Raw genomic sequence first — 24,605 nt, 5'->3', positions numbered from 1 at the left:
ACAAATATGGAGAATCAAGACAAAGTGATGATGAATTGGGAGGTATGGCGAGCAACTTCAAGATGTTGCTAAACGGATACAGCTGATTCAGCTTTATAGACGAGATTAAATGCTTATATTAAACTCTATATTTCATGCAGCAACTGTGGAGATTAAAAACAAAGTGTAAGCAACTGTTAAATCCAACAAATTGAAATGAAACTTGAGTTTAAACGCTCTGTCAAGTCCGGTTACTTACAGTAGGAATACACAAATTTGTTTTGGCTCCTTGTGACAACGTGTTCGTTTGTGGAGAATCATTTTCTCATTAATTGTATTCATCTCGTCCTTTCCCATTATATTGGTAATTTAACGTCATCTGCAATACATGCTGCCTGACAGCTTGACATTTTCTGTCGGTGCAGTTTATGCCGCTCAAACTTTCTGTGGAGCACCATCTATTTTAGATGGTTGTTATTATTGAGCCATTTTTTGCTGACTCTTCCGCTTTACTCCAGATCTGCCATGGCAACAGGTTGACTCCCCGGAGCAAAAAGATATGCGTTTTGATATTTACTTTGAAAAGCGACCCTTTTCCCTAATGACGTATAGGCCAAGAGATTAGACTTCATTTCATCCATGTGGGGGAAATTATAGCGTTCCCTCCGGTGAGGCTGGTGAGAAGCAAACTAAGTGGCAGGAAAGAGGTGTGTGTGTGTGTGTGTGTGTGTGTGTGTGTGCGCGCAAAGTATGCATTTGCTGACATAGGACGAATCTGTCTGAAATCTGACATTGCCATTTACATATACATTGGCCCATCACATTTCTCCTACTCTCTCTCTCCTCTTCTATTGGTCTCTCTATCATCCCTCCATGCCATGACTCTGTTATGTTCTCATGTAAAATGTAATTCTAGAAAAATACATTTACCACGACAGATGGAGCGGAAAATGGATTTGCATCCACCCCCCCAAACTGTTTAGTGGAAGTACCTTTTCCTGACCCCTCTCACTAAGTCAAGGTTTATGTATTAAGGGCTGCAGCAGTATATTACTGTATAATCACTCTATGTGGTCCCATCTGAGACTATACTTACTGTGTGTGTGTATGATGGGTGCATGTGCTGGCCATACTTATCACCCTTCTTCCATACCACCAGCTGTTTTTAGTATTATTTTTCTATACGTACACATTGCATCCCACTGCCGTACTGGGGACCTTTTCATTTCCATGAAACCTCAAAGGGGGACAACGTGAAGGCCAGGCATCTTGAAAATTGACTGGGGATCAAAACCCCGGAGCCCACTATGTTTGGCAGCATCATTATTTCACAGAGAAGGGGATCTGGGAAGTAGAGTCAGGTTGAAAGGAGGTCAGAGAGAGAGAATGAATGAAATGACTGTGTGCATGAGAGTGGGATATGAAGATGGGAGGGGGAAGAAAAGTGCAGAGAAGCCAGTGTTCGGATGCAACTATGTCTTTGCAATTGTCTGCAGGGTTTGAGCATGCAAGCAGAATTACCGCAGCTATGTAGCTTTTTGTTTCCGCTGTGTCCCACTATGCTCGGACAGATATCAGCTAGCAACGGGTCAGAGCACAGCAGCTTTTTGTTCTCTCTGCAAGGAGATTTCCCCAAATCCCTGAAATCAACACTTGTGCAGGGGATGAACTCCGCAGACGATTCTGGAGTCACTCGACACAACACAATACACTCAGCAGCGAGTCTGGCCGAACACTCTGTGGACAGGACTAATTTCATCTTTTGTTGAGCCTGCACAGTTTGACACATATCAGAAATTATTCTTCTTATAACTACACCCCAGGAGCTCCACTCGGTGTTTGTGTGCGCAGTTCATGCTCACACAAATTCTGTGTCCAGAATTGGGACATACTGAAATTTGAGTAATAGCCATACTACAGTGTGGGGGTGTTAGTTTTTTACTTCATTTCCCACAGTTTGATTCATCCTTAACAGTGTGAGCTGTTTGGTAGCTACTGCTGGGTTTGAGAAAATGACTGTGAGGGGGAAAAGTAGAAGAAACAAATGAAGCAAAATAATAAGATTTTACCATCAGTGTCGTGAGAGAAAATGAAAGGAATTAAAGGGGGGAAAAAAAATCTAATTATTGGAAATGTTTTCCCTTGCTGTTTTGTTCATTGTGACCCAAAATTAAGTGAAGGCTCAGACTTCTGGGTCTGATAGTTGTCGTGCTGACTGCTTCCATAATAAGAAACTGGAGTCTTCAGTGTTTGCCCGCTGATGGGCCACATGCTGAGCAAAAATGTTCCTCTTTGTTGGGGAACCGACAAGTTGAAGCCACTTACGCCTCTGATGTTTTCTATCTTTGTCATTTTAGACCTCACATGGTTTATTTCACTGGGATAGAGATTAGTGTTAGCCATCCGACTGATAAATTACTTTACACCTCAAAATTATCTGAAAATTATTTTTCAAAAGTGTGTCTTTTATTTTCACTTGATGTTTATCCCTGCCTTTGTCTTTGACAATTTTCACACTGTTTTTGTTTGTCTTTTTCAGCTTTATTTTGCTCCTGACTCACTGACCTTCATTTGTGGCTCATAAAATCATAGAAATAGGCTGTGATAATTGAAGTTATCCCTGAATATGTTAAAAACAGAAAATACTCACTAAAACACAACAATATCAACGTTTAATACTTTACTATGTCTCCTTTTTCTTTCCCGGTCTTTTCAGGGGAGATCTGTGCCTTTAAGATCTATGGTCAGGATGCTCCATTTGAGGCTGAGGTGTTGAATCGCACATCAGGAGAAGGAGTCCTGAGGGCCAGCAGCCCTGTGGACTGTGAGAGCCAGAAAGAGTACACCTTTATCATCCAGGCCTATGACTGTGGGGCGGGGCCCAGCGGGGTTGACTGGAAGAAATCTCACAAGTGAGTCAACCAGCATCTTTCTGTGTAGTGTGTATTTAATCTAATCTAAGAAAACGCATCATTCACAATTGTGTTTTTTTACTGCCCAAGTAACAGCTACTGGTCTTCACTATGGCTGTAGCTTACAACAATTTATATTATTAATGAATTTACTGGTTATTATCTCCAATTAATCAATAATAAATACAACTTTACATATTTTGCAAGTTTGCCAACATTTCAGGAATCAGTCAGTGACTGTTTGTATCTCTGAATGTTTCTCAAGGCTGTCTAAACCCTCAGTTATAAAGAATGGTGTTTTAAAGCTGTCACATGCTTTATTTATCTGAGCATGTCTCATTTGTGTAGCTGCCATTGTAACTTTGATTTATAGGGGGTGGACAAAATAACAGAAAAATCAGAGTATTTAAATTAAAGTTACAAAGGCAGCTGTCAAAATGAGACATAATAATTCCTCCAAAAATGGTCTCAAAATTAATGACAACATTGTAATAACAGGGGAAAACTAAATCAGCAAAGAGCAGCCATGGCCTGAAGTTGAGCATCCCCTAATAGTGTTAACAGAAAGGACGATAACAAGTTGTTTGTGTTTCTGCACAAATTATCAAAATTAAAATGAAAGATTAAATTACAGACACAACTAGAAAGATACCTAAGATTGTAGTCATGAGTACAAGTTTGTAGCTTTAGTTACACTTATTATAATATGTATGTTTTCCCTAATTATAACAACATCCTGTGGTTCTTAATAAAACATCTTCAACTTACACTCAGAGCTCAAAATTGTAAAGAAAAATATCTAATAAGTAGGTCTAGTCTTTCTATTTTCTTTCTTCTTTTTTCATTTTCTGTCTTCCCTCAGTACTGCAGCAGCCACAGCTGAGACTTTCAGAGCTGTCTGAGGATGTCCTCCTAATGGCCCATCAATATAATGTGTGTCCGTATGTGTGTGCGGCAGTGCTACGTGAATTAGATTGACAGACAGGGCGACTGGTTTGGACAGCAGCAAATCAAACCCTGTGGTCCTTCAGTCGGAGACAGGAAACTGCTAAAATAAGCTGTGCTCGGTACCAGAAGAGAGGCGAGCGAGGAAGAGAGAGTTTTATCAGCTCAGGGATCTGTGATGAATTTCTTTAGTGGAAGATGAATGACACACAGTGAAGGTGTGTGTGTGTGTGTGTGTGTGTGTGTGTGTGTGTGTGTGTGTGTGTGTGTGTGTGTGTGTGTGTCAAACATTATCACGGCATGACATTCTAAATAGGCCTCATTAAGCTAATGTCATTAATTAGCCAGCTGTGCTTCCTCAGATACACTGTGAGTTGTTATCAGTGAAGGTCACCGGTGAAGAAAAACTTCATGATACATCTACATAGCTTCAGAGCTTATAGCTTCATTTATATACTTTACTGCACAAGTGTTATCAGAGTGCCTACGTAATTGCTTACAGCAGATGAGATTGTGTGTTTATGTCTGTGTTTGCATCAGAGCAGAAGACAAGGAAGGACGAATGGGAGATAAAAACTAGAAGCTTGAAGAACAACCTCACTTTGAAATATCTGCTGTGGTTGAATTTATGTCATTGAAAATCCAATTCACAAAAATATACCAATAAACAAAACCCTGTTTTCCCATTTGAACCAACTCTTTTCAATGCTATATTTCAGGAATATGAGAACTTCCTCAACTAACCAGTGTACTTAAGACTGGCAGTGAAGTAGGTCTTAATTTACTTTCAGTCATCACTAATGACTTCAAAAGTTTCCTCCTTCTCTCTTCTCTCCCTCCCTCCATCCATCCATCTCTCCTCGCTCCGTGTCCTTATGTTTACTTTTCTCCATCAATCATTTCCACTCTTGTGTCCTGTTTTTCTGACTCTCCGTCCTCCATCTTCTTTCTTCTACTTCTTCCTTTATCCAGGGCGGTGGTTCACATCCAGGTGGACGATGTCAACGAGTTCTGCCCCGTGTTCCGGGAGTCACTGTACAAGGCATCAGTAACAGAGGGGAAAATCTACGACAGCATTTTACAAGTATTGCATATTCAGTCATCCCTGTTACATTCTTTTATCATTGCTTTGTCGATTAACAAGGCCATAAAACCATATTCGGCTAATAGTTACAGATATTTTATTTCTAGTGTTTTCATTGGCTGGAAAATTGTTGAAGGAGTAAACTGGATGTTGCTTGTTGCAGGTGGAAGCTTGGGACCAGGACTGCTCACCACAGTACAGCCAGATCTGCAACTATGAAATCGTCACTGCAGGCACACCGTTTGCTATAGACCGCAACGGTAAGTGGTAATGTGTGCATGTGCACATAGTCTGGCCGGGTAGTGATGTGATTAAGTGTGATGTCTGAGAGAGAGAGAGAGAGAGGGAGGGAGAAACTAGAATGTCATTGCGAGGGAACGGTCCGTGTGCCTGGAGGCTTTATTCATGGGAAATTTTCATTTAATGTAATTGCACTGAAGGGTCATTATAATGATGACATGCACACCAAATTATAAGTCCTGAGCAGTTGACCATGTCAGTTCTTTTGTGCATGGAAAAACTTGAATATTACATTTTCACTTTACCAGTTATTTTACCTAAAATATATGTACCCCAAAACTGTTTTATGATTAAAGACATAATATAAATACTTTTACTCTATAGAGTTTTTATCAAATAAATTAAATTGATTCAGTACAAACTATATTTTTCTTAAATTATGACAGTAAAATGAAATGAAAGCTATAAAGAACCACAGTAAGATCAACTTTGACCAAATTGTCAGAGAAGAAAAAAAAATAGGAATAGCTACTAAATGTACCTTCATGTGAGTCTGTATTCAGCTACACTTTCCAAAGTTTAAGTACGAACTTTAAATCTCAGCTTTGAAGCCAAATGGATGAGAAGTCCCTCAAGTGAAAGAAACAGAAATTTAGATATCTAGAAAATGGACCAATGTGGCTGATTTTTCTGCACTGAATATGATGAATTTCATGCCTTTTACAAGTGAAACCAGTGTGCTCATAGTTGCACCAGTCACAATCAAGAGTGAGTTCTACGCTTCAGGTATATTTGCATTTGAATCACTTGCAGAATGATTTGTGTTAAAATCCATTGTGAGCCTTACTTGGAACATGCAGCACATTTCCAATACACTTCTGTAGTCTAATAACTGCGTCGTTCTTGCCTCACACAAACAGAATAGTTAAAATCTTGATGAAAGGAAATTACTGAGCCGTACATGTTTTTCCTATGATCTCAGCCAGTCGAACTCTGTGCAAACATGAATAAGTCCCTACTAAAGATAGACATAAAAGAGCCCGAGGAGACTCGCACAACTATGAAAGAAATCATGCAGCAGCCAATGGAAGCAAACTTTGTGTGTGGAAATAACACAATCAAGAAGTAACAAGGTCACTTTCACTTGTTTGTTCATGGTGAAAGTTTGTGATTGCACCATTTTTTTATGGATATACACCAAACGACAAACCACTGTGAATACAATACAATAAATAAAAGAAAAGGCATGCAGTCAACTGTGAATGATTCCTTTTTATTGCAATGATGTTGTGATTCATGAAGTAGCTTTTCATCAGTCTGCAGCTCAGAAATTACAAAACTCCACCTCCAGCTTGACAAATCCTTCTTTAATATTGTTCCATTTAATTGTGTTTATTTGTGGCTTTACACCAGTCCTAGTTCACTGAAGGGGTGTATTTTATGTTTGATTAAGTGCTATGCTGAGCATATCTCCCTATATTAAATTTCAGCCCTGGGATTTTCACTGCCTACTTCCTGAGCCTTCGTATCCACGCCGTGCCAATTTGAGTGCATTGTAATCCAAAGTGAAGGGAGACTGAAGGGCTTTGTGTGTTTGTGTCTGTGTGTTAGATCACACAGAAGCACACACTTTCTTTACTGTATCTCGCTCTCTCCTGATCATATTTATTATTTTGTCTCATTGCTTTTAGATTTTATCCTCGTGGTCTTTGTCTCACTGTATTTTACAGAAGTCTGGCTCATTCGATTCGATCTCCTCCCAGGCCCAGTAATATTGTTTGGAACAAACTGTACTGGTTAGACTAGAACAATGGTAAATTTGTCAACTGAGGGGAGCACAAGATGAGATATAGAAGTAAATGGGCTCTTTGGCAGCATATATCTCAGAGTTAACACATTGTCGTCTTATAACAGAAAGTAAATTAATAATGAAAAATTTTAATGTAAATTGATTCTAAAACACGTCCGTTTAGATCAACAGGAATAAATTGCCCCCCCACATTAGTAATACAGGATTCAGAGTTCAGATGAGGTTGTTTACACAGTTGCTACAGTCAAATTGAGCTCCTCAGAAAAAACAAAAAACAAAACTTTTTTGCTGTGATTTGATAACACGCAGCAGAGTTGATTGTTTTGATAAAAATAAGATCATTTTGCTTTTTATTCTCCTGGACTGCTGACATTGCTTTGATTTGCAACAGAGTTTGTTGCCTGTGTAGACACACCTGCAATTCAGAATGCAAAAGTGGGCTATTTATGCTCATCTACCACACTGTGCGCATATTTACCACAAGGAATGTAATGTGAGCAGTGGTTCCCCTGAGCAGCTCTTATTTTTGGAACATAATTTAATGAATACATTTTAAGACTGTAGAGACTGACCCAGATAGACTTCAATCAGTGCACTTTTGTAAATATCTCTCTGTGTTTTAAGATGTGGAGAAATGTAGTTTGCATCCCAATATCCCAGTTTCTCTAACTAGTGGTCTCTGAGGTGAGCTGTCTCACTATTGGTACTTTTCTCTATGCGTGTCATCAATCCATACGTCATACTAATTCAGGCTTTGAGTGTGTTGTATGTTTACCTTGGAAATCATTGGAAAAAATATGTAGCTAGTTTGGGAGGTTCGATTGTCAGAGACCTTCCAAAGTTGCAGATTGAATGACAGGTTTTGAACCACATATTTTATCATCTCCCGTTAGTCTAAAATGATTATGTTGATAATCAGTTGTAGATAGTGGAGTGGAATAATTAGATAATACACACTGTATATCGTTCGTATGTAGTATGGACCTGGGACACAACATTTGTGTTAATCTGTGTGACACTTGTGTGAGGGCTGCAACCCTCATTCCTTTGAGACTGATGCAGGGTCAGATCTCGCTATTAAAAAAAGCTGTTAGCTGTTGGATGAGACAGCTTCTATGTCAGTCAGCTGATCTATCTATCTATCTATCTATCTATCTATCTATTTATCTATCCATCTATCTATCTGTCTATCTGTCTATCTATCTATCTATCTATCTATCTATCTATCTATCTATCTATCTATCTATCTATCTATCCATCTATCTATCCATCCATCCATCCATCCATCCATCCATCCATCCAGAAAGGCAAGGTACACCCTGAACAGGTCGCCAGTCCTTGGCAGGGCCATCACAGAAAGACAGACAACCATCCACACTTACATTCACACCTACAGCCAATTTAGAGTCACCATTCAACCTAACATGCATGTCTCTGGACTGTGGGAAGAAAACAGAGCACTCAGAGAAAAACCCACCCAATTTATCAATATCAGTCAAGCTGGATCCTACATTGCCCACAGTTCATCTTTAATTAGACCTCATTGCTTCCTAAACACACTTCTTTTAAACCCCTCATCTACAATTTGTGACACAGGCTTGTTACATTTCTAAGCCTAACCTCCATGACATCAGAACCACATAGGAAATTATGCAACCGTTTTCTCTGACTGGTTCTTTTTGGTCTGAACAAAACTGAACTGAACTTTTAATGTGTCTGAAACTGGTGAAGTGTCTCTAACTATTAACAGATTAAACAAATCCTCAAAAATACTGTTGCCTTAGAAACGTACAGAGGATAATGTTAAAAGTCACCTGCTAATGAACCGAGACGTGAAAATGTGCTGTCAAAATGAAATACAACCTTGGGTTCTCCCTGTTGTTGAATAACTGGCAAACGGTTTATATCCAGCACCTTTCCTGTGACTGCTCACACCAGCTGCTGATCAAATAGTCGCTGTTGGAGATTTTTGTAGAGAGTGTCTGGCTCTGACCTCCTTGCCTTTCTTCCTCTGACATTTTAGCTCAGCTCTTTTCTTCTGTACTGCTCTGCTCTGAACTGATTTCCTGCTCCTTCTCCTCTCCTCTTCTCCCCTCTCTGACAGCAGACTGTCAGCCTTTCATAGAGCCAAACCTCCAAATGAAAACCATACAAATTGTTTCAGTTGTCCCTATAGGTCTGTATACAGTCTTTGATTGCAATAAAACAGAAAAAATACAGCAAGTAAACCAAAACTAAACCAAGTTTCACACAGCAGTGTTTTGGTCACTCATGAAACCATTTTCTTTCTTTAAGCCATTTACGGCTGCATTTATGATGTATTATACTATTTCCACAGCTTGCTTGTAACATTTCTGATATGATATTTTTATATCAAAAGAATGTACCCTTTGACATGAGTTTGACATGTTTTCTACATGGGACGCATGTGATCACATGTATGACAATGTTTACCACATATTGCAACTCATGATAACGTGGGAATTTGGTTGAAAAGTTTTCACATGGGAATCTACATGGGCTTCACACATTACATCATGAAAATGTTCCAGAACCACATGTTTCCCATGGGCAAAATACACGTCACATGTGATCACATGAGTTTTTGCACATGTGAAATTCATGTTTTTTTCTGTAAGTGTAAAAATACAATCTAAACCAAAATATTGTTTATCCCCTCAGTGAGAGCAAAATAAATACATATAAACAATAAACATTCACAGACATAAAAACAGTCTGAATTATTTTTTTTAAGAATGTTCAAAAGGCTAATGACAGTGTCAATCAGAAACTGGACCATGTAGGTATATTATGTAAAAAAAAATAAATAAATAAAAAAAAAAAAAGCACATCAGTGTGAAATTTTACTGGAAAAACAAAAACTTTAAAGTTACCTGGCAGTGGGAAACACTGTTATGAAATAGTGACCTCAGAATATAACCTTGTCTCGTGGTAGTATTCAAAGCAAATTTGTGAACATCCAAAGGACTGCAGCATCTCCTCTATCTCACGCTGTTTTCGCACTTTTACCCTGGTGACAGGTGGAGATAATTTATCATTGCAGTTTTACATTGACTGTTTACAGAGTGGCTTTTATATTGAAATGCAATACAACGTTACTGGACCTTGACTTTTCAGTGAAAGGCTTCAAAAGGTACAAAGACAATTTCTTATTTCTAGGAGCAGTTTCTTTAATGCTAAGTCAGTTTCTATTATTGCTCAGTGGAATGTTTTTCTTGTTTCATTGTTGACAAATATGCATAACTGTATTCTTCTGTGCTGGTGAAACATCAGAATTATATTTCCTTCGTTTTGGTTTCCTTCAGGTAACATCAGAAACACAGAGCGACTGAGTTACGACAAGCAGCAGAGCTACAAGATTATGGTGACTGCCTTTGACTGTGGTCAGAAGAGAGCGAAGGAGGATGTGGCCGTGCATATTGAAGTCAAGCCTGTCTGCAAACCTGGATGGCAAGGTTAGAGATAAAGAAGCAGCCACGGAAATATTTGCATAATGCCTTAATTTACCCTGCATTGACAGAGATGTGCATATTTCTATGTTGGTATAAAGAGCACTTACAATTTGTCTGAACACACTTAAACAAAAGCAATGCTGTGTAAATGTAAGCAGGCATTTCAGTGCAGTTTTTGGGTACATCCTTTCCCTGGAGGGAATTCCATCTCATTTTAAAGTGAATGTCTCTCAAGGAAATTAGAGGACCTGACAAAAACTTCCAGAGGGAAAGTTGACTGGATTTTTTTTTTTTTTCTCCTTTAACGTGCCAGCAATTTGGCATTCGACTCAGCCCATCTCCCCTGCTGCTTCACCTGTCAACACTGACAGCATCTCAGGAGTCAAGCTCACACAGGAATGGAAGAGGAAGACAGAGAAAGATAAGAGAGAAGGGGGAAGGGGAAAAAAAAGAGATAAAGGAAGAGGCCGAATGAACAGGCAGCTACAGGGAGGAAAGAAAGAAAGAAAGTTACGGTGAAGAAGATAGGTGATGGCCTTAAAAACGTCACACATCTTGATGGAGATAAATTACCTGGCCGGTATAGATAGTGTAATTGTTAGGAGTGAAACCCCCAATGTACTGCAAAGCTGTGATTTTATTTTCTTAGATAATGTGTCAGAGTCAGGAGTGCTGTTTTCATAACCATGACGACATCCTTTCAAAAGTTTACATTCACTCCTATCATATTCATATTGTTGTAATTCTAAACGATAAGGATAAATTTAACCAAATTGTTCTTTGCCAACTTTTAAGTACACTGAAAGACATGAGTGTATAACATATTCCGAAGTATTTGTAGGACATTTTAAAGCCTTTATCACAGACAGTACAGCAGTGACTTGAAACAAGGAAAAGAGAACAAAACAAAGAAATATTTCAGTTTACAATCAGTGTCTTAAGCCTAAAACCAGGAGCATATCGCAGGCTCCTCTAAAAAGAAAACAAAAAGTAATGCTAATAGTTTAATGCTATTTCCTGCTTTTATATTCTACTTTATATCTAGCAAATAAACATTATTATTAAACTTGTTACACAGATTTGATGTTCGAGCTCATACTTGATCATAAATACTGGCCATTACAGCCTTATATTTGATTCCTCAGCTTTGCTGAGTGCAGGCAGATACCTTTTGTTTTAGGTGAATATTATCTGTCAAGAAAAAATGTTGGGTTTTTTTTTGTACAAGTTGTGCATGTTCTGCCGGGCCTGACTCTTGCCTGCCATTCTCCTCACAGGTCACATATACGTCAGAGGGTAAAGAGCAGAAACGTCTTTATAGCCTGAGACGAGACACATGGGGCCAAGAAAGCCTGTAAAGTTACTGTAGCTGCTATAAGTGAAGATTATTATTATTGTCCTATTATTTCAATTATTTTTTTAGATCGAGATGGCATCAGATTATCAGATCACTACATTGGAATCTCACTTGCTATCATATCCTGCTAACATCCTCATCAATGTTGCATTATTCTTTGCTATTTGGCTCATAAAAGAGACCATACTGCAAAACCCATTTACTTGTGTGCAGCTTAATGTAAAACCATTAACCCATAGTAGCTTAAAGCCATGAATAATACATAATGCAATGATGCATTCAAGCCAAGTAGTCTGTACACATAACCTTATTTATCATGTGTGTGTGTGTAAAGGTCAGCTGTGCTTCTGCAGAAGTCTCCCTGGCATTAACGGAGGCTCCACCTCTCTTACTTCTCCTCGCTGACCTGATCACAGTCTGTTTCTCTCTTTGTGATTTGTCTCAGGAGACTTGAGATCATATTGTGTAGGCTTGGCAAGAGCAACCAGATGTCCACCCACCTACATGCACACTCACATACACGCTCTCACATTTCTGTACACAATCAGGGTTGTGAATCCCTCTCACCATTTTGATACAGGGATTCTTGTTCACATTGAATACAAACATAACACCTGGAACACCTGGGTAATGAAAGTATAACACTTGGAAGTTACAAAAAGGGGCAGCACCGTTTTTTTTTTTAAAACCAGGCCTGATATGTTGCTGTCATTTCATTTTCCTTCTAACTTGACACAGGACAAGATTTCACTGACTCCAAACATGCAGGTTGTCTGCCCATGTGGTCGCCTGTCATGCTTTCCATCCACACGCTCATTATGAAACCACCTGCGGTAGAGAAAAAGTTGTATTTTGTTTATAAAAATAAATGAAATGCAGGAGACAGCGAAGTCAAACAGAACTCTCTCATGTTGGGTAGAAATATTCCATTTTGCTGTCAAACCTCAGTGAAACCACATTGTTTAGATATCTCAGTGCTTCTGTGCAAACAAGCTAGTGAAACTACTTCTGGGAGAAACTTAAGTGAAATCTACAACTATCTATCTTTTGAGAGGTGTGACTGACATGGAGGACTCTTTACATGTCATCAGAACTATCGACATGATCCATAATTTACAAAAAAAAATCCAATAGCTTGGAAAAACAACTGACTAAAACACATTTTATTTTATGATTTCAGAATACCTGTTATTTCGAAGGATACGGCCGCTCACATAACAAAATAAACTTCCAACTGTGTATAAACTATTACAACAATTTTTACCCTTTCAGGTTGGAACAAGCGTGTGGACTATGAGCCAGGGACCGGCAGCAAGCAGCTGTTTCCCAAGATGCGCTTGGAAACGTGCGGGGGTCCCTTGTCTGGCGTGAGGGCGATGGTAGATCTGCAGACAAATCACATCGGGAAAGGCTGTGACCGTGAAACTTACTCTGAAAAGTCTCTGCAAAAACTCTGCGGTAAGTAGAGAGTGGGGAAATGAGTATAAATAGAAGTGAGGAATGACGCCCTGTCGAAAGAGTGAGGTGCTATTTAAGAGCAGACAAAGATGAGGGAGCAAAGGGTGGTCATAATAATGAGAGACAAGGAAAATTTTAATTCGAAGACGAAATTACCTCTTGACATCTTAGCCCTCTCAGTATATTAATAAGGCAATTTCCAGTGTGCCATTTTAATCCTCAAGACTATTTTGAGTCGTTTCTCTTAAATGTTAAATTAAATTTCCAAACTCTCATAATGTGTGACATTATTACTTCTCATTTATACCCAGCAACATCATGTATAGTAAATGTAAAGATACTCCTTTTAAACAGGTATTTTTATTGGTTAATGGCAAAAACAGAAATTAGATTAGTTTTGTTTTTTTTAAGAAAAATTAAAGTGCAGAACAATTTTGTGTTTTTTATATTTTTAGCTTTTTCTGACTTAAACTTGTCTTTAAAAAAAATCCAATTTACAGTGTTTTGTCACTTCATCTTGATTTTGCACCAATCTGTGAGGAAAAGCACATAGAGGGGTTTACAGTACACATTTATGCTGCTGTTAATGATGTGTCTTTTAGATTTGGTCTCTAAACATATTCAAACATTGCCAAATCTTGGTAATCGAGTGAAGGGGTGCATCACCAAAGCTACAGGGCCTACACAGATCTTATTTTAAATTAGTACATATGGTGACAACGGAAATATACACGTTACATGTAGGTAGATTAAGTCTGTAAACATTACACAAGAAATGTATTAACCATTTATGATATGCTGAGATCTGGAAGCAGTTTTCCTCCTGGCTGACCCTCCGTGGAGCCGTGTTGACAGCATTTTGTCTTCTGACTGGCACATCCAGGTGCAGCATCGGGCAGCACCGACCTTCTTCCGGCCCCCAGCCCGTCCACGGACTGGACAGCGTCTCTACTGACCGACAGCGGCCGAGACAGCGATCTCATCTACCAATTTGACGGACGTCAGGCTGCAAATGTTCCAGATCACGTGGTGCCCCAAAACCTGACAGACCAGTTCACCGTGGCAACATGGATGAAACATGGACCCAGTCCAGGACTCAGAGCTGAGAAGGAAACCTTACTGTGTAACTCTGACAAGACCGGTGAGGAAATAATTTTTTATATGTTCACTCTTAAGAGGCAAAATCACACACATTAGAGGGTGAGATTTAAAACTTGGAACATTCATTTTTACATTTGAACCTATATTTTAATACTTATGAGCAACCATTTGATCCTGTTTTAGGAGTACTGAAAACCGCTGATCCTTGTGGCCCTTTTACGGACAAAACGTAGATACTTTGTCCTCTATATAACAATACCACGATAAAGAAACTCTTCAAATAAATGAAGATGAGACTGAAGCCCACAATGGCAAATGCTCTTCAAAACTTTCTCCCCATACTGCATGTCTGAACTGAGCTGCTTGAACTATGTAATTAAATAAGCCATCTGCACATTGCATGCTCTCACAATTGTTCCACAGATGGTTTTAGCCCAGGAAATCAGAAGTCTGATCTTGTAACTCAAAACTGTAGAGTAGTTCTTTTTAAACCACCCGAATCTTTTAAACTCTTTTTTTCATTTGTAATGTTTGAACTTAAGAAGGTGAATGGGGCCAAAAGATTCGACATGAAGGTCAACTCAGCAATGCTGTGCAATATAATTGTTGTGTATTGAATCCCTGTGTGCTGGTGTGCTGGGTCAGGTTCGGTGATACATGTATGAGCCAAACTATCATTATCATTTTCAAGCCATTATCTTGATAGTTCATGTCAAAATAATTATTAAAACAGTCATCCTTTCAAGTAATCTGTTTTGGTTTTCTATCAAAGCAATATATCTTAAACATATTTGTATCCAATAGTTACAGCAAAGAATTCACACTGTGATAGAATTTGATAAATTATGTGTTGGCAATTAACTATAATTATAAATTATCACCCACGCACTGAAATGTTAAAGCATTATTTGTGATTTCCTCTTTTAAACATCATACAAGAGCTTAAAAAGTTTAATATTACATACTGAATAAGAATGAAGCATTGTTGTTTTTATTTTGGAAGACTAAAGCTGATTCTGCAAGTACACACAAAACAACACATAAAGACAAACATCCTGCTGGTTCACTGTGGTGTTGTGTCCATAATGCATAAAAAAAAAACATACATAAGGGCAGAATGCACTCTGACCACATTCACTGGACCCCTCCTGTTATACTGACTCATGTGGAGAGATTCCATTTAAGGTTGCTGAAGACAGATCAGTCTTTTCAAACAGCTGTTCTGTAAATTTTTAGATTGTCAAGGAAAAATGTCAAATCACAATAAAAAAAACGAAATGTGCAACACTTAGTGTCCTTGAAGTAAATTTATAGATGAAACCTCAAACTGTTTCCATGCATTTGTGTGACCATGCCTGCTGTGTACTTCCTATTGCAGAGATGAACCGGCACCATTACTCTCTGTATGTTCACAACTGCCGCCTGGTGTTCCTGCTCAGGAGAGACTTCACTCAAGTCGACACTTTCAGACCTGCCGAGTTCCACTGGAAACTGGAGCAGGTGAGGAGTCTATACAGTATGTTTGTGTATGTGTGTTTGTGTGTAAGCTTGCCCTTGTCCCATTTAATTGTGAGCATAGATTATCAGTAATTTCAACAGTTGGAGGGCCTTCCCTATTTGTGTAGTGAAGGGAGTGACTTCCCATTCTAATTAACAGAGGCCCTCCATCACTTTGTTCTGTTTGCTGCAGGAGGTAAGACAGTAGGAGGCACTGTTATCCTACACACACACAACACACACACACACACACACAACACACAGACACACACACACACACACACACACACACACACACACACACACACACACACACACACACACAGGGAAGACCAAAAGTGGGAAGTCTGTTTAGTTATTGGTAATAGCTCACCCAGCAGCAGATGTCTACTAGCCGTCATGCTTCTGGAGAGTTGTTGAACTAATTTACAGTGAAGCTTTGTGTGTCAGTCGTGCGGAAAACCTCACATGATGTTGCTTCAGTTAGAAAAATGCAAATATTGTTGAATGTTGTGCAGTGATTTTCCTACTGTAATTATCCAGCAGATGTACAGTGGCATTGTCAATCAACCTGTAAATTACACAAGATGCACTGCAAGCAGGTATTTCAATCAAAGATGAAAATTTCAGTTTTACATCCCAATGGGAGATCTGATTTGACCTGCTCTCTGTAAGACATTCTAATGCAGGGTCAGATTCGTGACCGTGGAGCTGACAGGTTTAAAGGCCTTCGTGACGGACACCTCAGTGAGGTAAAGTCTTGAATGAGAATCATCCAGCTAAAAGCCATTTAGTCACTCTAGCTCTCCAGGCAGTCACTGAATAGAGCAAATCCAACTGTAAAAGAGAAAATAAAATCCCCTGAGTCAAAATGATTTTGATGATAAGCCAATGAACTCTCTTGTAGGGGAATCTCCCCTTTCCTGAGACTCTCCGCAGCTTGCTGCTGTAATAACGGATGGTAGATGTAAATCTAATCTAATTGTTTACCCCTGGGATACAGCATATATCCACCTCATTCTGAAATTACTTGAAAATGCCTCATAATTATGGCAGGCTCTCAGGAGTTTCTGCTCACTAAGCAGATTATGAGAGATTTGTATTTGGTCTTTGTGTGTGTGTGTGTGTGTGTGTGTGTGTGTGTGTGTGTGTGTGTGTGTGTGTGTGTGTGTGTGTGTGTGTGTGTGTGACTGTATGCATTAACCCTGACTTTTGGTCCACATTTTTATCTGCAGGTTTGCATAGAAGTCACAAACAATATTATATTCTTCTTTTTGATTATTTTGCAAACAACAGTGTGTTTTCTTGGCAGTATATCTGCTTGTGCTGGTGTGTTCCCTCCAGCTAAGAGAGTTGTTTGTTGCAGGTCACGGGTACAACAAAATGTATTTTTCTCATGTGTACCTTCCAACCAGGTAGCTGTGTGTTCTTGGTCAAAGGTAGATTGAAAAGTGTTTTCCTCAGTCCACTGTTTTTTTCTCCTGAGGCACACGACACAAAGTGAAGGGCATCCAAGGAACAGACTGCTAAGTTTTCTGAGCAAACAACCGCGAGACACAGTTCTATTTCAGTCTCACTTGTTCCCATTCTCTCTGTCTCTTATTATCTTTTTCTTATTTTCTCTCTCATTCCCCTCTGCACACATACTGTATATAGATAGTGAGGATCCCATTTGCTGCTTTAGTTGGATCTTGTAAAAGACCACAGAGGAAGCATGCACTGCAGTCAAAGAGAATTTGTGATGATGTTACTCACCAGTACAAATCACTTGTGCAAAGACTCATTAAATATAAATGGAAACTGGTCTGAAATACTAGAGGTTAACGAGAGAAGTGCCTGCTTATTACTGCAATTTCCTGCGTTTTTCTCAGTATTTCTTTGAAAGATATATGGCCATGCACTTAACCACTGGTTGTACCTGCAGATAGAAAGAGAACTACATTAGTGACGCTGGTTTGAAGCATTACAGAAAACCTGTCTTGCAGCTGGATTGCATTTCTTACTTAAGCCTTGTGACAAAACAGAGACTGATGTCTCTAAATCTTTTTATAATTGATGTAGATCTGTGTTATTGTTGAATGTTGGTGCAAAAGGGGGATTTTAGAAAGATTTCGCTGCTCTTTGACTCTTAAGAACTCATAAAAACCTGATCTGTGCCCTGAAGCAGCACATGGTATTTCACATCAACAAGAATTGAGGGCAGTGTATCAGAAGTCTTCTGCCGTCTGGCAAATACAACACTTTATTTATTTGAACTGTTTTGCACATTCCAATGATAATGCATCAAATAATAATGTGAAATCAATGTGGCCATGTGAAAGAGGCCACAAATAATAAGGAGCATTCAGAGAATAACCAGCTGAATCTGCTGCTCCCTTCTGATTTTCAGATTTTTCGTTTATGTGACTGGCCTTCACCTTTGTTGTTTTGGTTCATTCTTACCATTCTCACAGCATCAAACAGTCGACAGACACAGGTAGAGAGCTGGTGACCATAGTGGATGCATTTAGTAGATTTAAGTGGCAAATATTTCCCTCAGAAGTTGCCACACATCAAAGACAGAGCTTAAAGAATTTAAGTATCGGACCAGGCGACCCCAAACCTATTAATGATGATAATGGTGCTCTATGAATTCTGGGTGTGTACCTGTGTGCAAACAGGACTAGTCATATCAACTTTAAAGGGTGATGAAACGTCAACTTTGTGTTTTAGAGTTTTTCAGTTCAGTCTGCAGATCTCGATCAACGAATCAAGGTGAACTAATTCTAACTACTAAAACCATTGTCACTGACCGGTCAAGTAGCTTTTGGCAGTGAAGTTCTCCTCACCGGTGACTGAGAATGGCAGGTCTGCTCACAATATATAACAATATTTTTGCTTCCTTTTAAAAGCATATTAAAACACAGAAACAATCATCACCTGATGGCGGCTCATCTGCAAATAACAAGCTGCTTGTACTGAACTGAACAGTGTGGACTATCAGCAGGCTGAACGTAGTGCAGAACTGAGGACAATCAGTGCTGATTGTCAGGTCACATGAACAATGATGCAATCACTTTCTGTTATACACACTGAAATGCATGTGAAAGATAAGGGGTATCCTTAGCTTAGGGAAAAAAGTTGATGCACCAGATAGTGATTATGAATCTTTGATCTGAACAGAACCAAATGGTTTTGACTTCTATTGTGTTCACAACTCGTTTCTGCTTCCCCTAAGAGGCCAAAAAAAATCTGTTATTGTAGGTTTTGCGTAAATGATAATGTCATCGAATTAAGGATGTTTTCTTAAGGTTACTATCTCGAAGATTTCTGTTTTGTTCTTTTTGAAGGAACCTATCACCAGTAATGGCAGCTGTGTTTTTGGACTTGACTTCCCAGAGATACAGAACAGTGTAGCCTGTATGATTTCAGTCAGTTAAGAGCGAGTTGAAGAGTGATCCTCACAGCTTCAGTCTTCGCTGTGATTATAGTCTGAAAACCCACTTCACCTTGAGGTTTAATCAGCCACTCTGAAGGACGAATGAAGTAGTTCCAACAATAGTGTTGGTAGTAGAGGAAAGTTTATGGTAGCCATTGCCAGTTAGTTAAAGGCTGTACAATAGTTTCATAATTGACCTGAGGTCTACGCCCAGTAGGATGCAACGACTGGAAACAATCGTCAATGGAGCGTGGCCAAACCCATACATTCAGACAGTGAATTTGGGTCTGGTTAGGCTTAGCTAGTATTTCCATGTAGGCTGAATAAAGCCAGATAATCAAAGGATTCCACACATCCTTCTTTCACACTACAAAAAGATGCATTGCATTTTATACAGTTTAATACACATTAATTTCTGCATACTAATACTTACTATTTAGTATATAAGACTGCTTATTGACAAAACTGAGGGTGAACTAAGGACAAGAGCTGCTACAGTGCCTTGTGGTGAGTAATGAGGACAAGAGTAGCAGGGACTGTTGAAAAAGAAGTGTGGTAAGAGGGAGAAGAGGTGACTGTGGGGTGTCACAGCTGCTTCTTACTGTCCTTGTTCCTCCAGCACTTAGAAAGGACACTCAATGGCTTCTGCAGCAACTCCATTTAGCTCTATTGATTTTGCAATTCTCACCCCAAGAGAGAGGAGGGGTAGAGTGGGATGAAAGAAAGCTGGCAAAGAGAGAGTGAGCGAGAAAGAGGCTTCCATTTTCCATGTCGATCGAACACTGAAGGAATGTCACATCTGACAAAAACCTTTTTCACACGCATCTACAAGCACTGACTTATTTGTGAGTCTATGTGTGAACACAACTACGCACTCACACTTGCACACACACACACACACACACACACACACACACACACACACACACAATACCTTTATTCCCTCCTCTTTTCAGCCTTGGTAATGGACTGGAGGATGAATCACTCCCCTTTACACACATTACTCACTCTCCCCAAGTCGAGAGGGCATATCACTACAATTCAGCTGTCTTAAGGATGTCCACTCACAGTCACAAAGTCCTATTCAAATCAAGGTTCCCTCAAATGTCCTGTAAGCTGAAGATGGCAGGAATGTCTCAGACATGGAATCAGAGTCACAAAGTAGGTGGGAGATGGGGAAGAAAAAAAAAAAAGGTGCAGTCACAGAATAAATACAAAGGAGAAGTGATTCCCCCCCACCCCCCCTGTCTGAACCTTTATGTACACCTACAATTCAAGTTTGAATGGCTTTCTAGGTTTTTCCAGTGTACAAAGATATATATGTTCACACCAGAGTGAGACAACCCAGTAATTTTCTCAGCTGAGGCCTGAGATTCGAAAAGGATTAAAAGATTGTTCCACATCATTCGAAAATAACTGTACAAATGACAGGGCAGATTACGCACACAAACTTTCCAATTTTACCAATTACAGCGCCCGAAACTTCTGCAGACCCCCTGCTATTTATCATTTATGTCTGAGTTCAATCACAGGTGCTAAAAGCTAGAGTAGAATAAAATTGCTCTTGCTGCTTGTCTGTAAAACATCTGCAATTATCTGCCTTATCTGCCTGCTACAACCATGCCTGATGTGTCATGGCTTGTTCTCTGCCCTATGTTGAGTAGAAGCCTCCCTTTGTTTCTCTGGAGATTAATTGGATGGTGTAGATGGTGGTGTCAGCCTGTGAGTGTGTTGCCTCTCTCTCTCTGTTTCTAGTAGATACCAAGATATATTGAATTGCCTGAGCAGAGGGGGATTTAGTTACACCTCACATTCAAGGGACTAATTAAAACATTTTCAATTTAAAGTTATATATATATATATATATATATATATATATATATATATATATATATATATATATATATATATACAAATATTCATATTCATACATAAGTGTATAGATTGTAGTAGCAATAGTGTATGTTTGAGTGCATTTTTAAGTGTTATAGCAAAAGCATCTGGAGTGAGAATGCAGGTGGGACACGTTTGTTTACTACAAAAAGTGTAAAGAGATCTTTTAATGCGTAGGTCAGCACTTTTTTGTTCTTTCAGGGTGCATCACGGTTTCTGTGGTATTGCCTTGTTTATTTACTTTTCAGTGTTAATATTATTTGCAATGAATCACTCTAATTTTGCAAGTCATTCTGCTGCAAGAACTCAGTGTGCAGCGTGCTTCGGAATAAACAAGCACAAGTTGGCAATGAAACACACATTTTCACTTTTCTGTGAGAGCGAAACAGGAAAAGACAGCGAGCAACGGAGAAAATGTTGAAAATAGCCTCTGGTGTTTACATTTTGGTGTTTTTTTCTTTTCATTTCGAGGCTCCATTTTTCAAATGCCTTCACTTGAGAGCTCAGCTGGACTTTCCTGTGTTATTCCTATACAGCATCAGTATTTCACTAAATTTAAATGTCTTTACACTGTGTTTGTGAGGAGACCTGAGGGTGAGGGAAAGCTGTAGGGTGTGTGTGTGTGTGTGTGTGTGTGTGTGTGTGTGTGTGTGTGTGTGTGTGTGTGTGTGTGTGTGTGTGTGTGTGCGCGCATGCGCAAAGTATGCATTTGCTGACATCCGTCTGAAATCTGAGATTGCCATTTCAAGAAAAGGGGTACTTGATGCTGCTTAGTGTGCTCTCAGCTTACATGCTCAGTGCATATTTAGTTAGCATACTAATGCTCTGAAAACGTATTTCTTCCATCTCTCCTTTTTTCTTTTTTCTGTCCCTCCGTTCAGCCATCCGTTTCTTTGCTTATCTATTCTCCTCCCTTTCTAACTCCTGTCTTTACTCCAGACAAAAAAGGCTTTTTATTGATGCTAAGGTAGAACTTAAATAATTATCGCCTCATTAAGCGAGCTAGAGCTGGCGAGAAGAAACAAAAAGACAGACAAAGAGATTTCAAACATTCTGCAGAAAAACATCATTTTAAAGAAGACCCTTGACTTGAAGACGCTGATTTGCGTTGCATTGATCTTATATAATCTAAGACCTCTCATCTTTCTTTGCGTTTGGCTTTTTCAGTTGTGTCACTGACATGAATCAGATCTGGTAGACAGCCTTCCTTCACCAAAACTTCTCAAAATAGACATTAATGCAAGTTTTAGATAACTACCAATCATCTTTATCAGCATCTTATCATTTTTAACAAGGCAAAACATAATAATATATTAATATAAACAAATATATTTATAAATGTAATAAAATATTTCTTCTGTGACACTTTTGCATGACAGTAGTCTTATCCCGTCACAGAAAACTACTTCTGAAAACTACACATGCTGCTCAGTATTTTAGCAAAGCTTGTTTCCTTTCTTTCTTTTACCTTGTGTTGTTTTTGTTTTTTTTACTATTCTTGATCTTCCCACAATGACTGCCATCAAAAAATGCTGCGCCAACAACAGAGAAGATGAGAGGTGCAGGAGTGAGGAGGAATTAGAAGAGGAGCAGAGGAGATGAAAGGGGAATGAGAAGAAAGGTGGAAGATAGCAGGGAGTGATGAGATGGTGGTGGGAATAAAAGAGGAAATTAGTTCAGACAATAGAGCAAGGAACAAGACATGAAAAGAAGAGGAAAGGAAGTTAGTGGCACCCAAATGCAGGGCTACACATTTCCTAAAATTATCATGTGAATGCTAAATTTATAGAAAGTAAGTGATCAGTGTTTGAACGGGACAGCAAAGCAGTCTTGCAGCTCATATTGCCAATGTCTATACCAGTCATTATATCCTTTACACAATCAAAAATACTAATAGTTTTGATGCAAAAATAAAGGTGTGTAGATAACACTGCCAAGTGCTATTGAAAAGAAACAGATCAGAACAGCATCAGATATATTTTGTAACCATTTCAGGGAGTCTCCCTGCATCCCAATCCTCTCCAGTGAATCAAAATAAACTTGACCTTATTAAAGGGCTTCTCGGCATGCAGCCGGCCGAATGTCCTCATTATTCTGTTTATGTCAGCAGATTTAAAATGCACTAATGCTGTCTGTGAATAAGGGCTTATGTTTGGTTTGGATTTCTCCTTGGCAAGGTGCACAATAATCCATTCTGCTTCACCAGCCATATAACCTCTGTTTGGCACAAGAAAAAAAAAAAAGGATTGGAGACTCTGCTCTCCTTGTTATAGTGCTTGGTCTAACTCAGAGCAGGCAGCATCTAATTGCATGTTTTTTCAGAGATCTTTTTGGTGAAAACCTAAATTCAGACCTCAGACTGTAATATTTTCTCGGTCCAAGTGGCTCTTAAGATCTTCCTTCCTTTGTGCTGATGTATGAGATGTAATAGCCTCTCGTAAATTCGCCGTGGCAGATTTCCACAAGATAGACGGGCTTATCTCAGTTGTTTTATTCTCCGCAATAAAACACTGCTGTTGCATGGTAATATACACAACAAAGGAAAACTGGCTCAGAAAGGTAGGGTTTAGTCAGCAGCGTCTGCAAGATGACCCTTTCTCAGAAGTGTAGACAGGTACTGTAACAATGGAATTAGATGAAAGTATGTGAATATTATAGTCAAAAAAACAAAGTCAACTTATACATAATGGAAACAAGGAAATTAGCAAACTCCATATTATGCCTGTTCTGATATACAAGTCAGATTCATACACGGTAGCAGTCCTTATCTGTTATTATTTGATCAAATACAAAAGGAAGAAAGTGTGTAAATAGAAGCTAATATATCTGGCATCATAGGATGAGTAAAACACCTCTTTTCACTCTCTTTCCTCACAGTCCTTTACATGGCTGAGATTGACTCAAGTTAGCAGTGAGAGCGCACACAAAACTAATTTTGTTCTTTTCTATCCCTTTAAGAAAAACACGAGTTTCCCATGTTTACCACATGGGGCACATTTGATAAAATGGGGAAAACAGGTGGAAACACATGGGAATCTACGTGGGCTTCACATTACACCATTAAAATGTTCAAAAACCAATGTCCCATGGTGTTTCATGGACCCAAATACATGTTTTTTGTGCACAATCACATATATACATATGTGGTCACGTGTTCACATGAGTTTTTGCATGTGAAATTCATGTTTTTTGTGTTATGGATCAAGTGTCTCAGTAAGCCCTTACAGTGAATTTGGATGCATTAAACCCCTGGAAAGGACTCATGTCGTGGAATGCGGTTGTTTTTAATGTTATCCATTACACCTGTGCTTTTCCTGCAGTCTTTCTTTGTAAAGACTTGAAATCTCCTACAAAACTAAGCGGTCAAGGAGGGAGTACAAGAAGTCTAATCAGGCCCATCAGGGAGGCTGCATGTTACACTCCCTGCTGGAATAAGAT

The 24,605-nt window shown here is 39.1% G+C and overlaps 1 protein-coding gene across 1 annotated transcript in view; it reads left to right on the top strand.

Annotated features, from left to right (window-relative positions):
• clstn2a (calsyntenin 2a) overlaps positions 1–24,605 on the top strand; it is a 135,630-nt gene that overhangs the window by 90,888 nt on the left and 20,137 nt on the right. The window contains exons 3-9 of the mRNA XM_069157051.1: positions 2,696–2,891; positions 4,809–4,920; positions 5,084–5,180; positions 10,297–10,446; positions 13,073–13,258; positions 14,142–14,399; positions 15,738–15,859. Of these exons, the coding sequence (XP_069013152.1) occupies positions 2,696–2,891; positions 4,809–4,920; positions 5,084–5,180; positions 10,297–10,446; positions 13,073–13,258; positions 14,142–14,399; positions 15,738–15,859 (1,121 nt within the window). The remainder of the gene's footprint in view (positions 1–2,695; positions 2,892–4,808; positions 4,921–5,083; positions 5,181–10,296; positions 10,447–13,072; positions 13,259–14,141; positions 14,400–15,737; positions 15,860–24,605) is intronic.

The sequence above is a fragment of the Embiotoca jacksoni genome, unplaced genomic scaffold, assembly GCF_022577435.1.
Source record: "Embiotoca jacksoni isolate LCO1_2020_lvr unplaced genomic scaffold, fEmbJac1.0.p SCAF_22, whole genome shotgun sequence".
NCBI lineage: Eukaryota > Metazoa > Chordata > Actinopteri > Embiotocidae > Embiotoca > Embiotoca jacksoni.
This window is presented reverse-complemented; position numbering and strand designations above follow the sequence as displayed.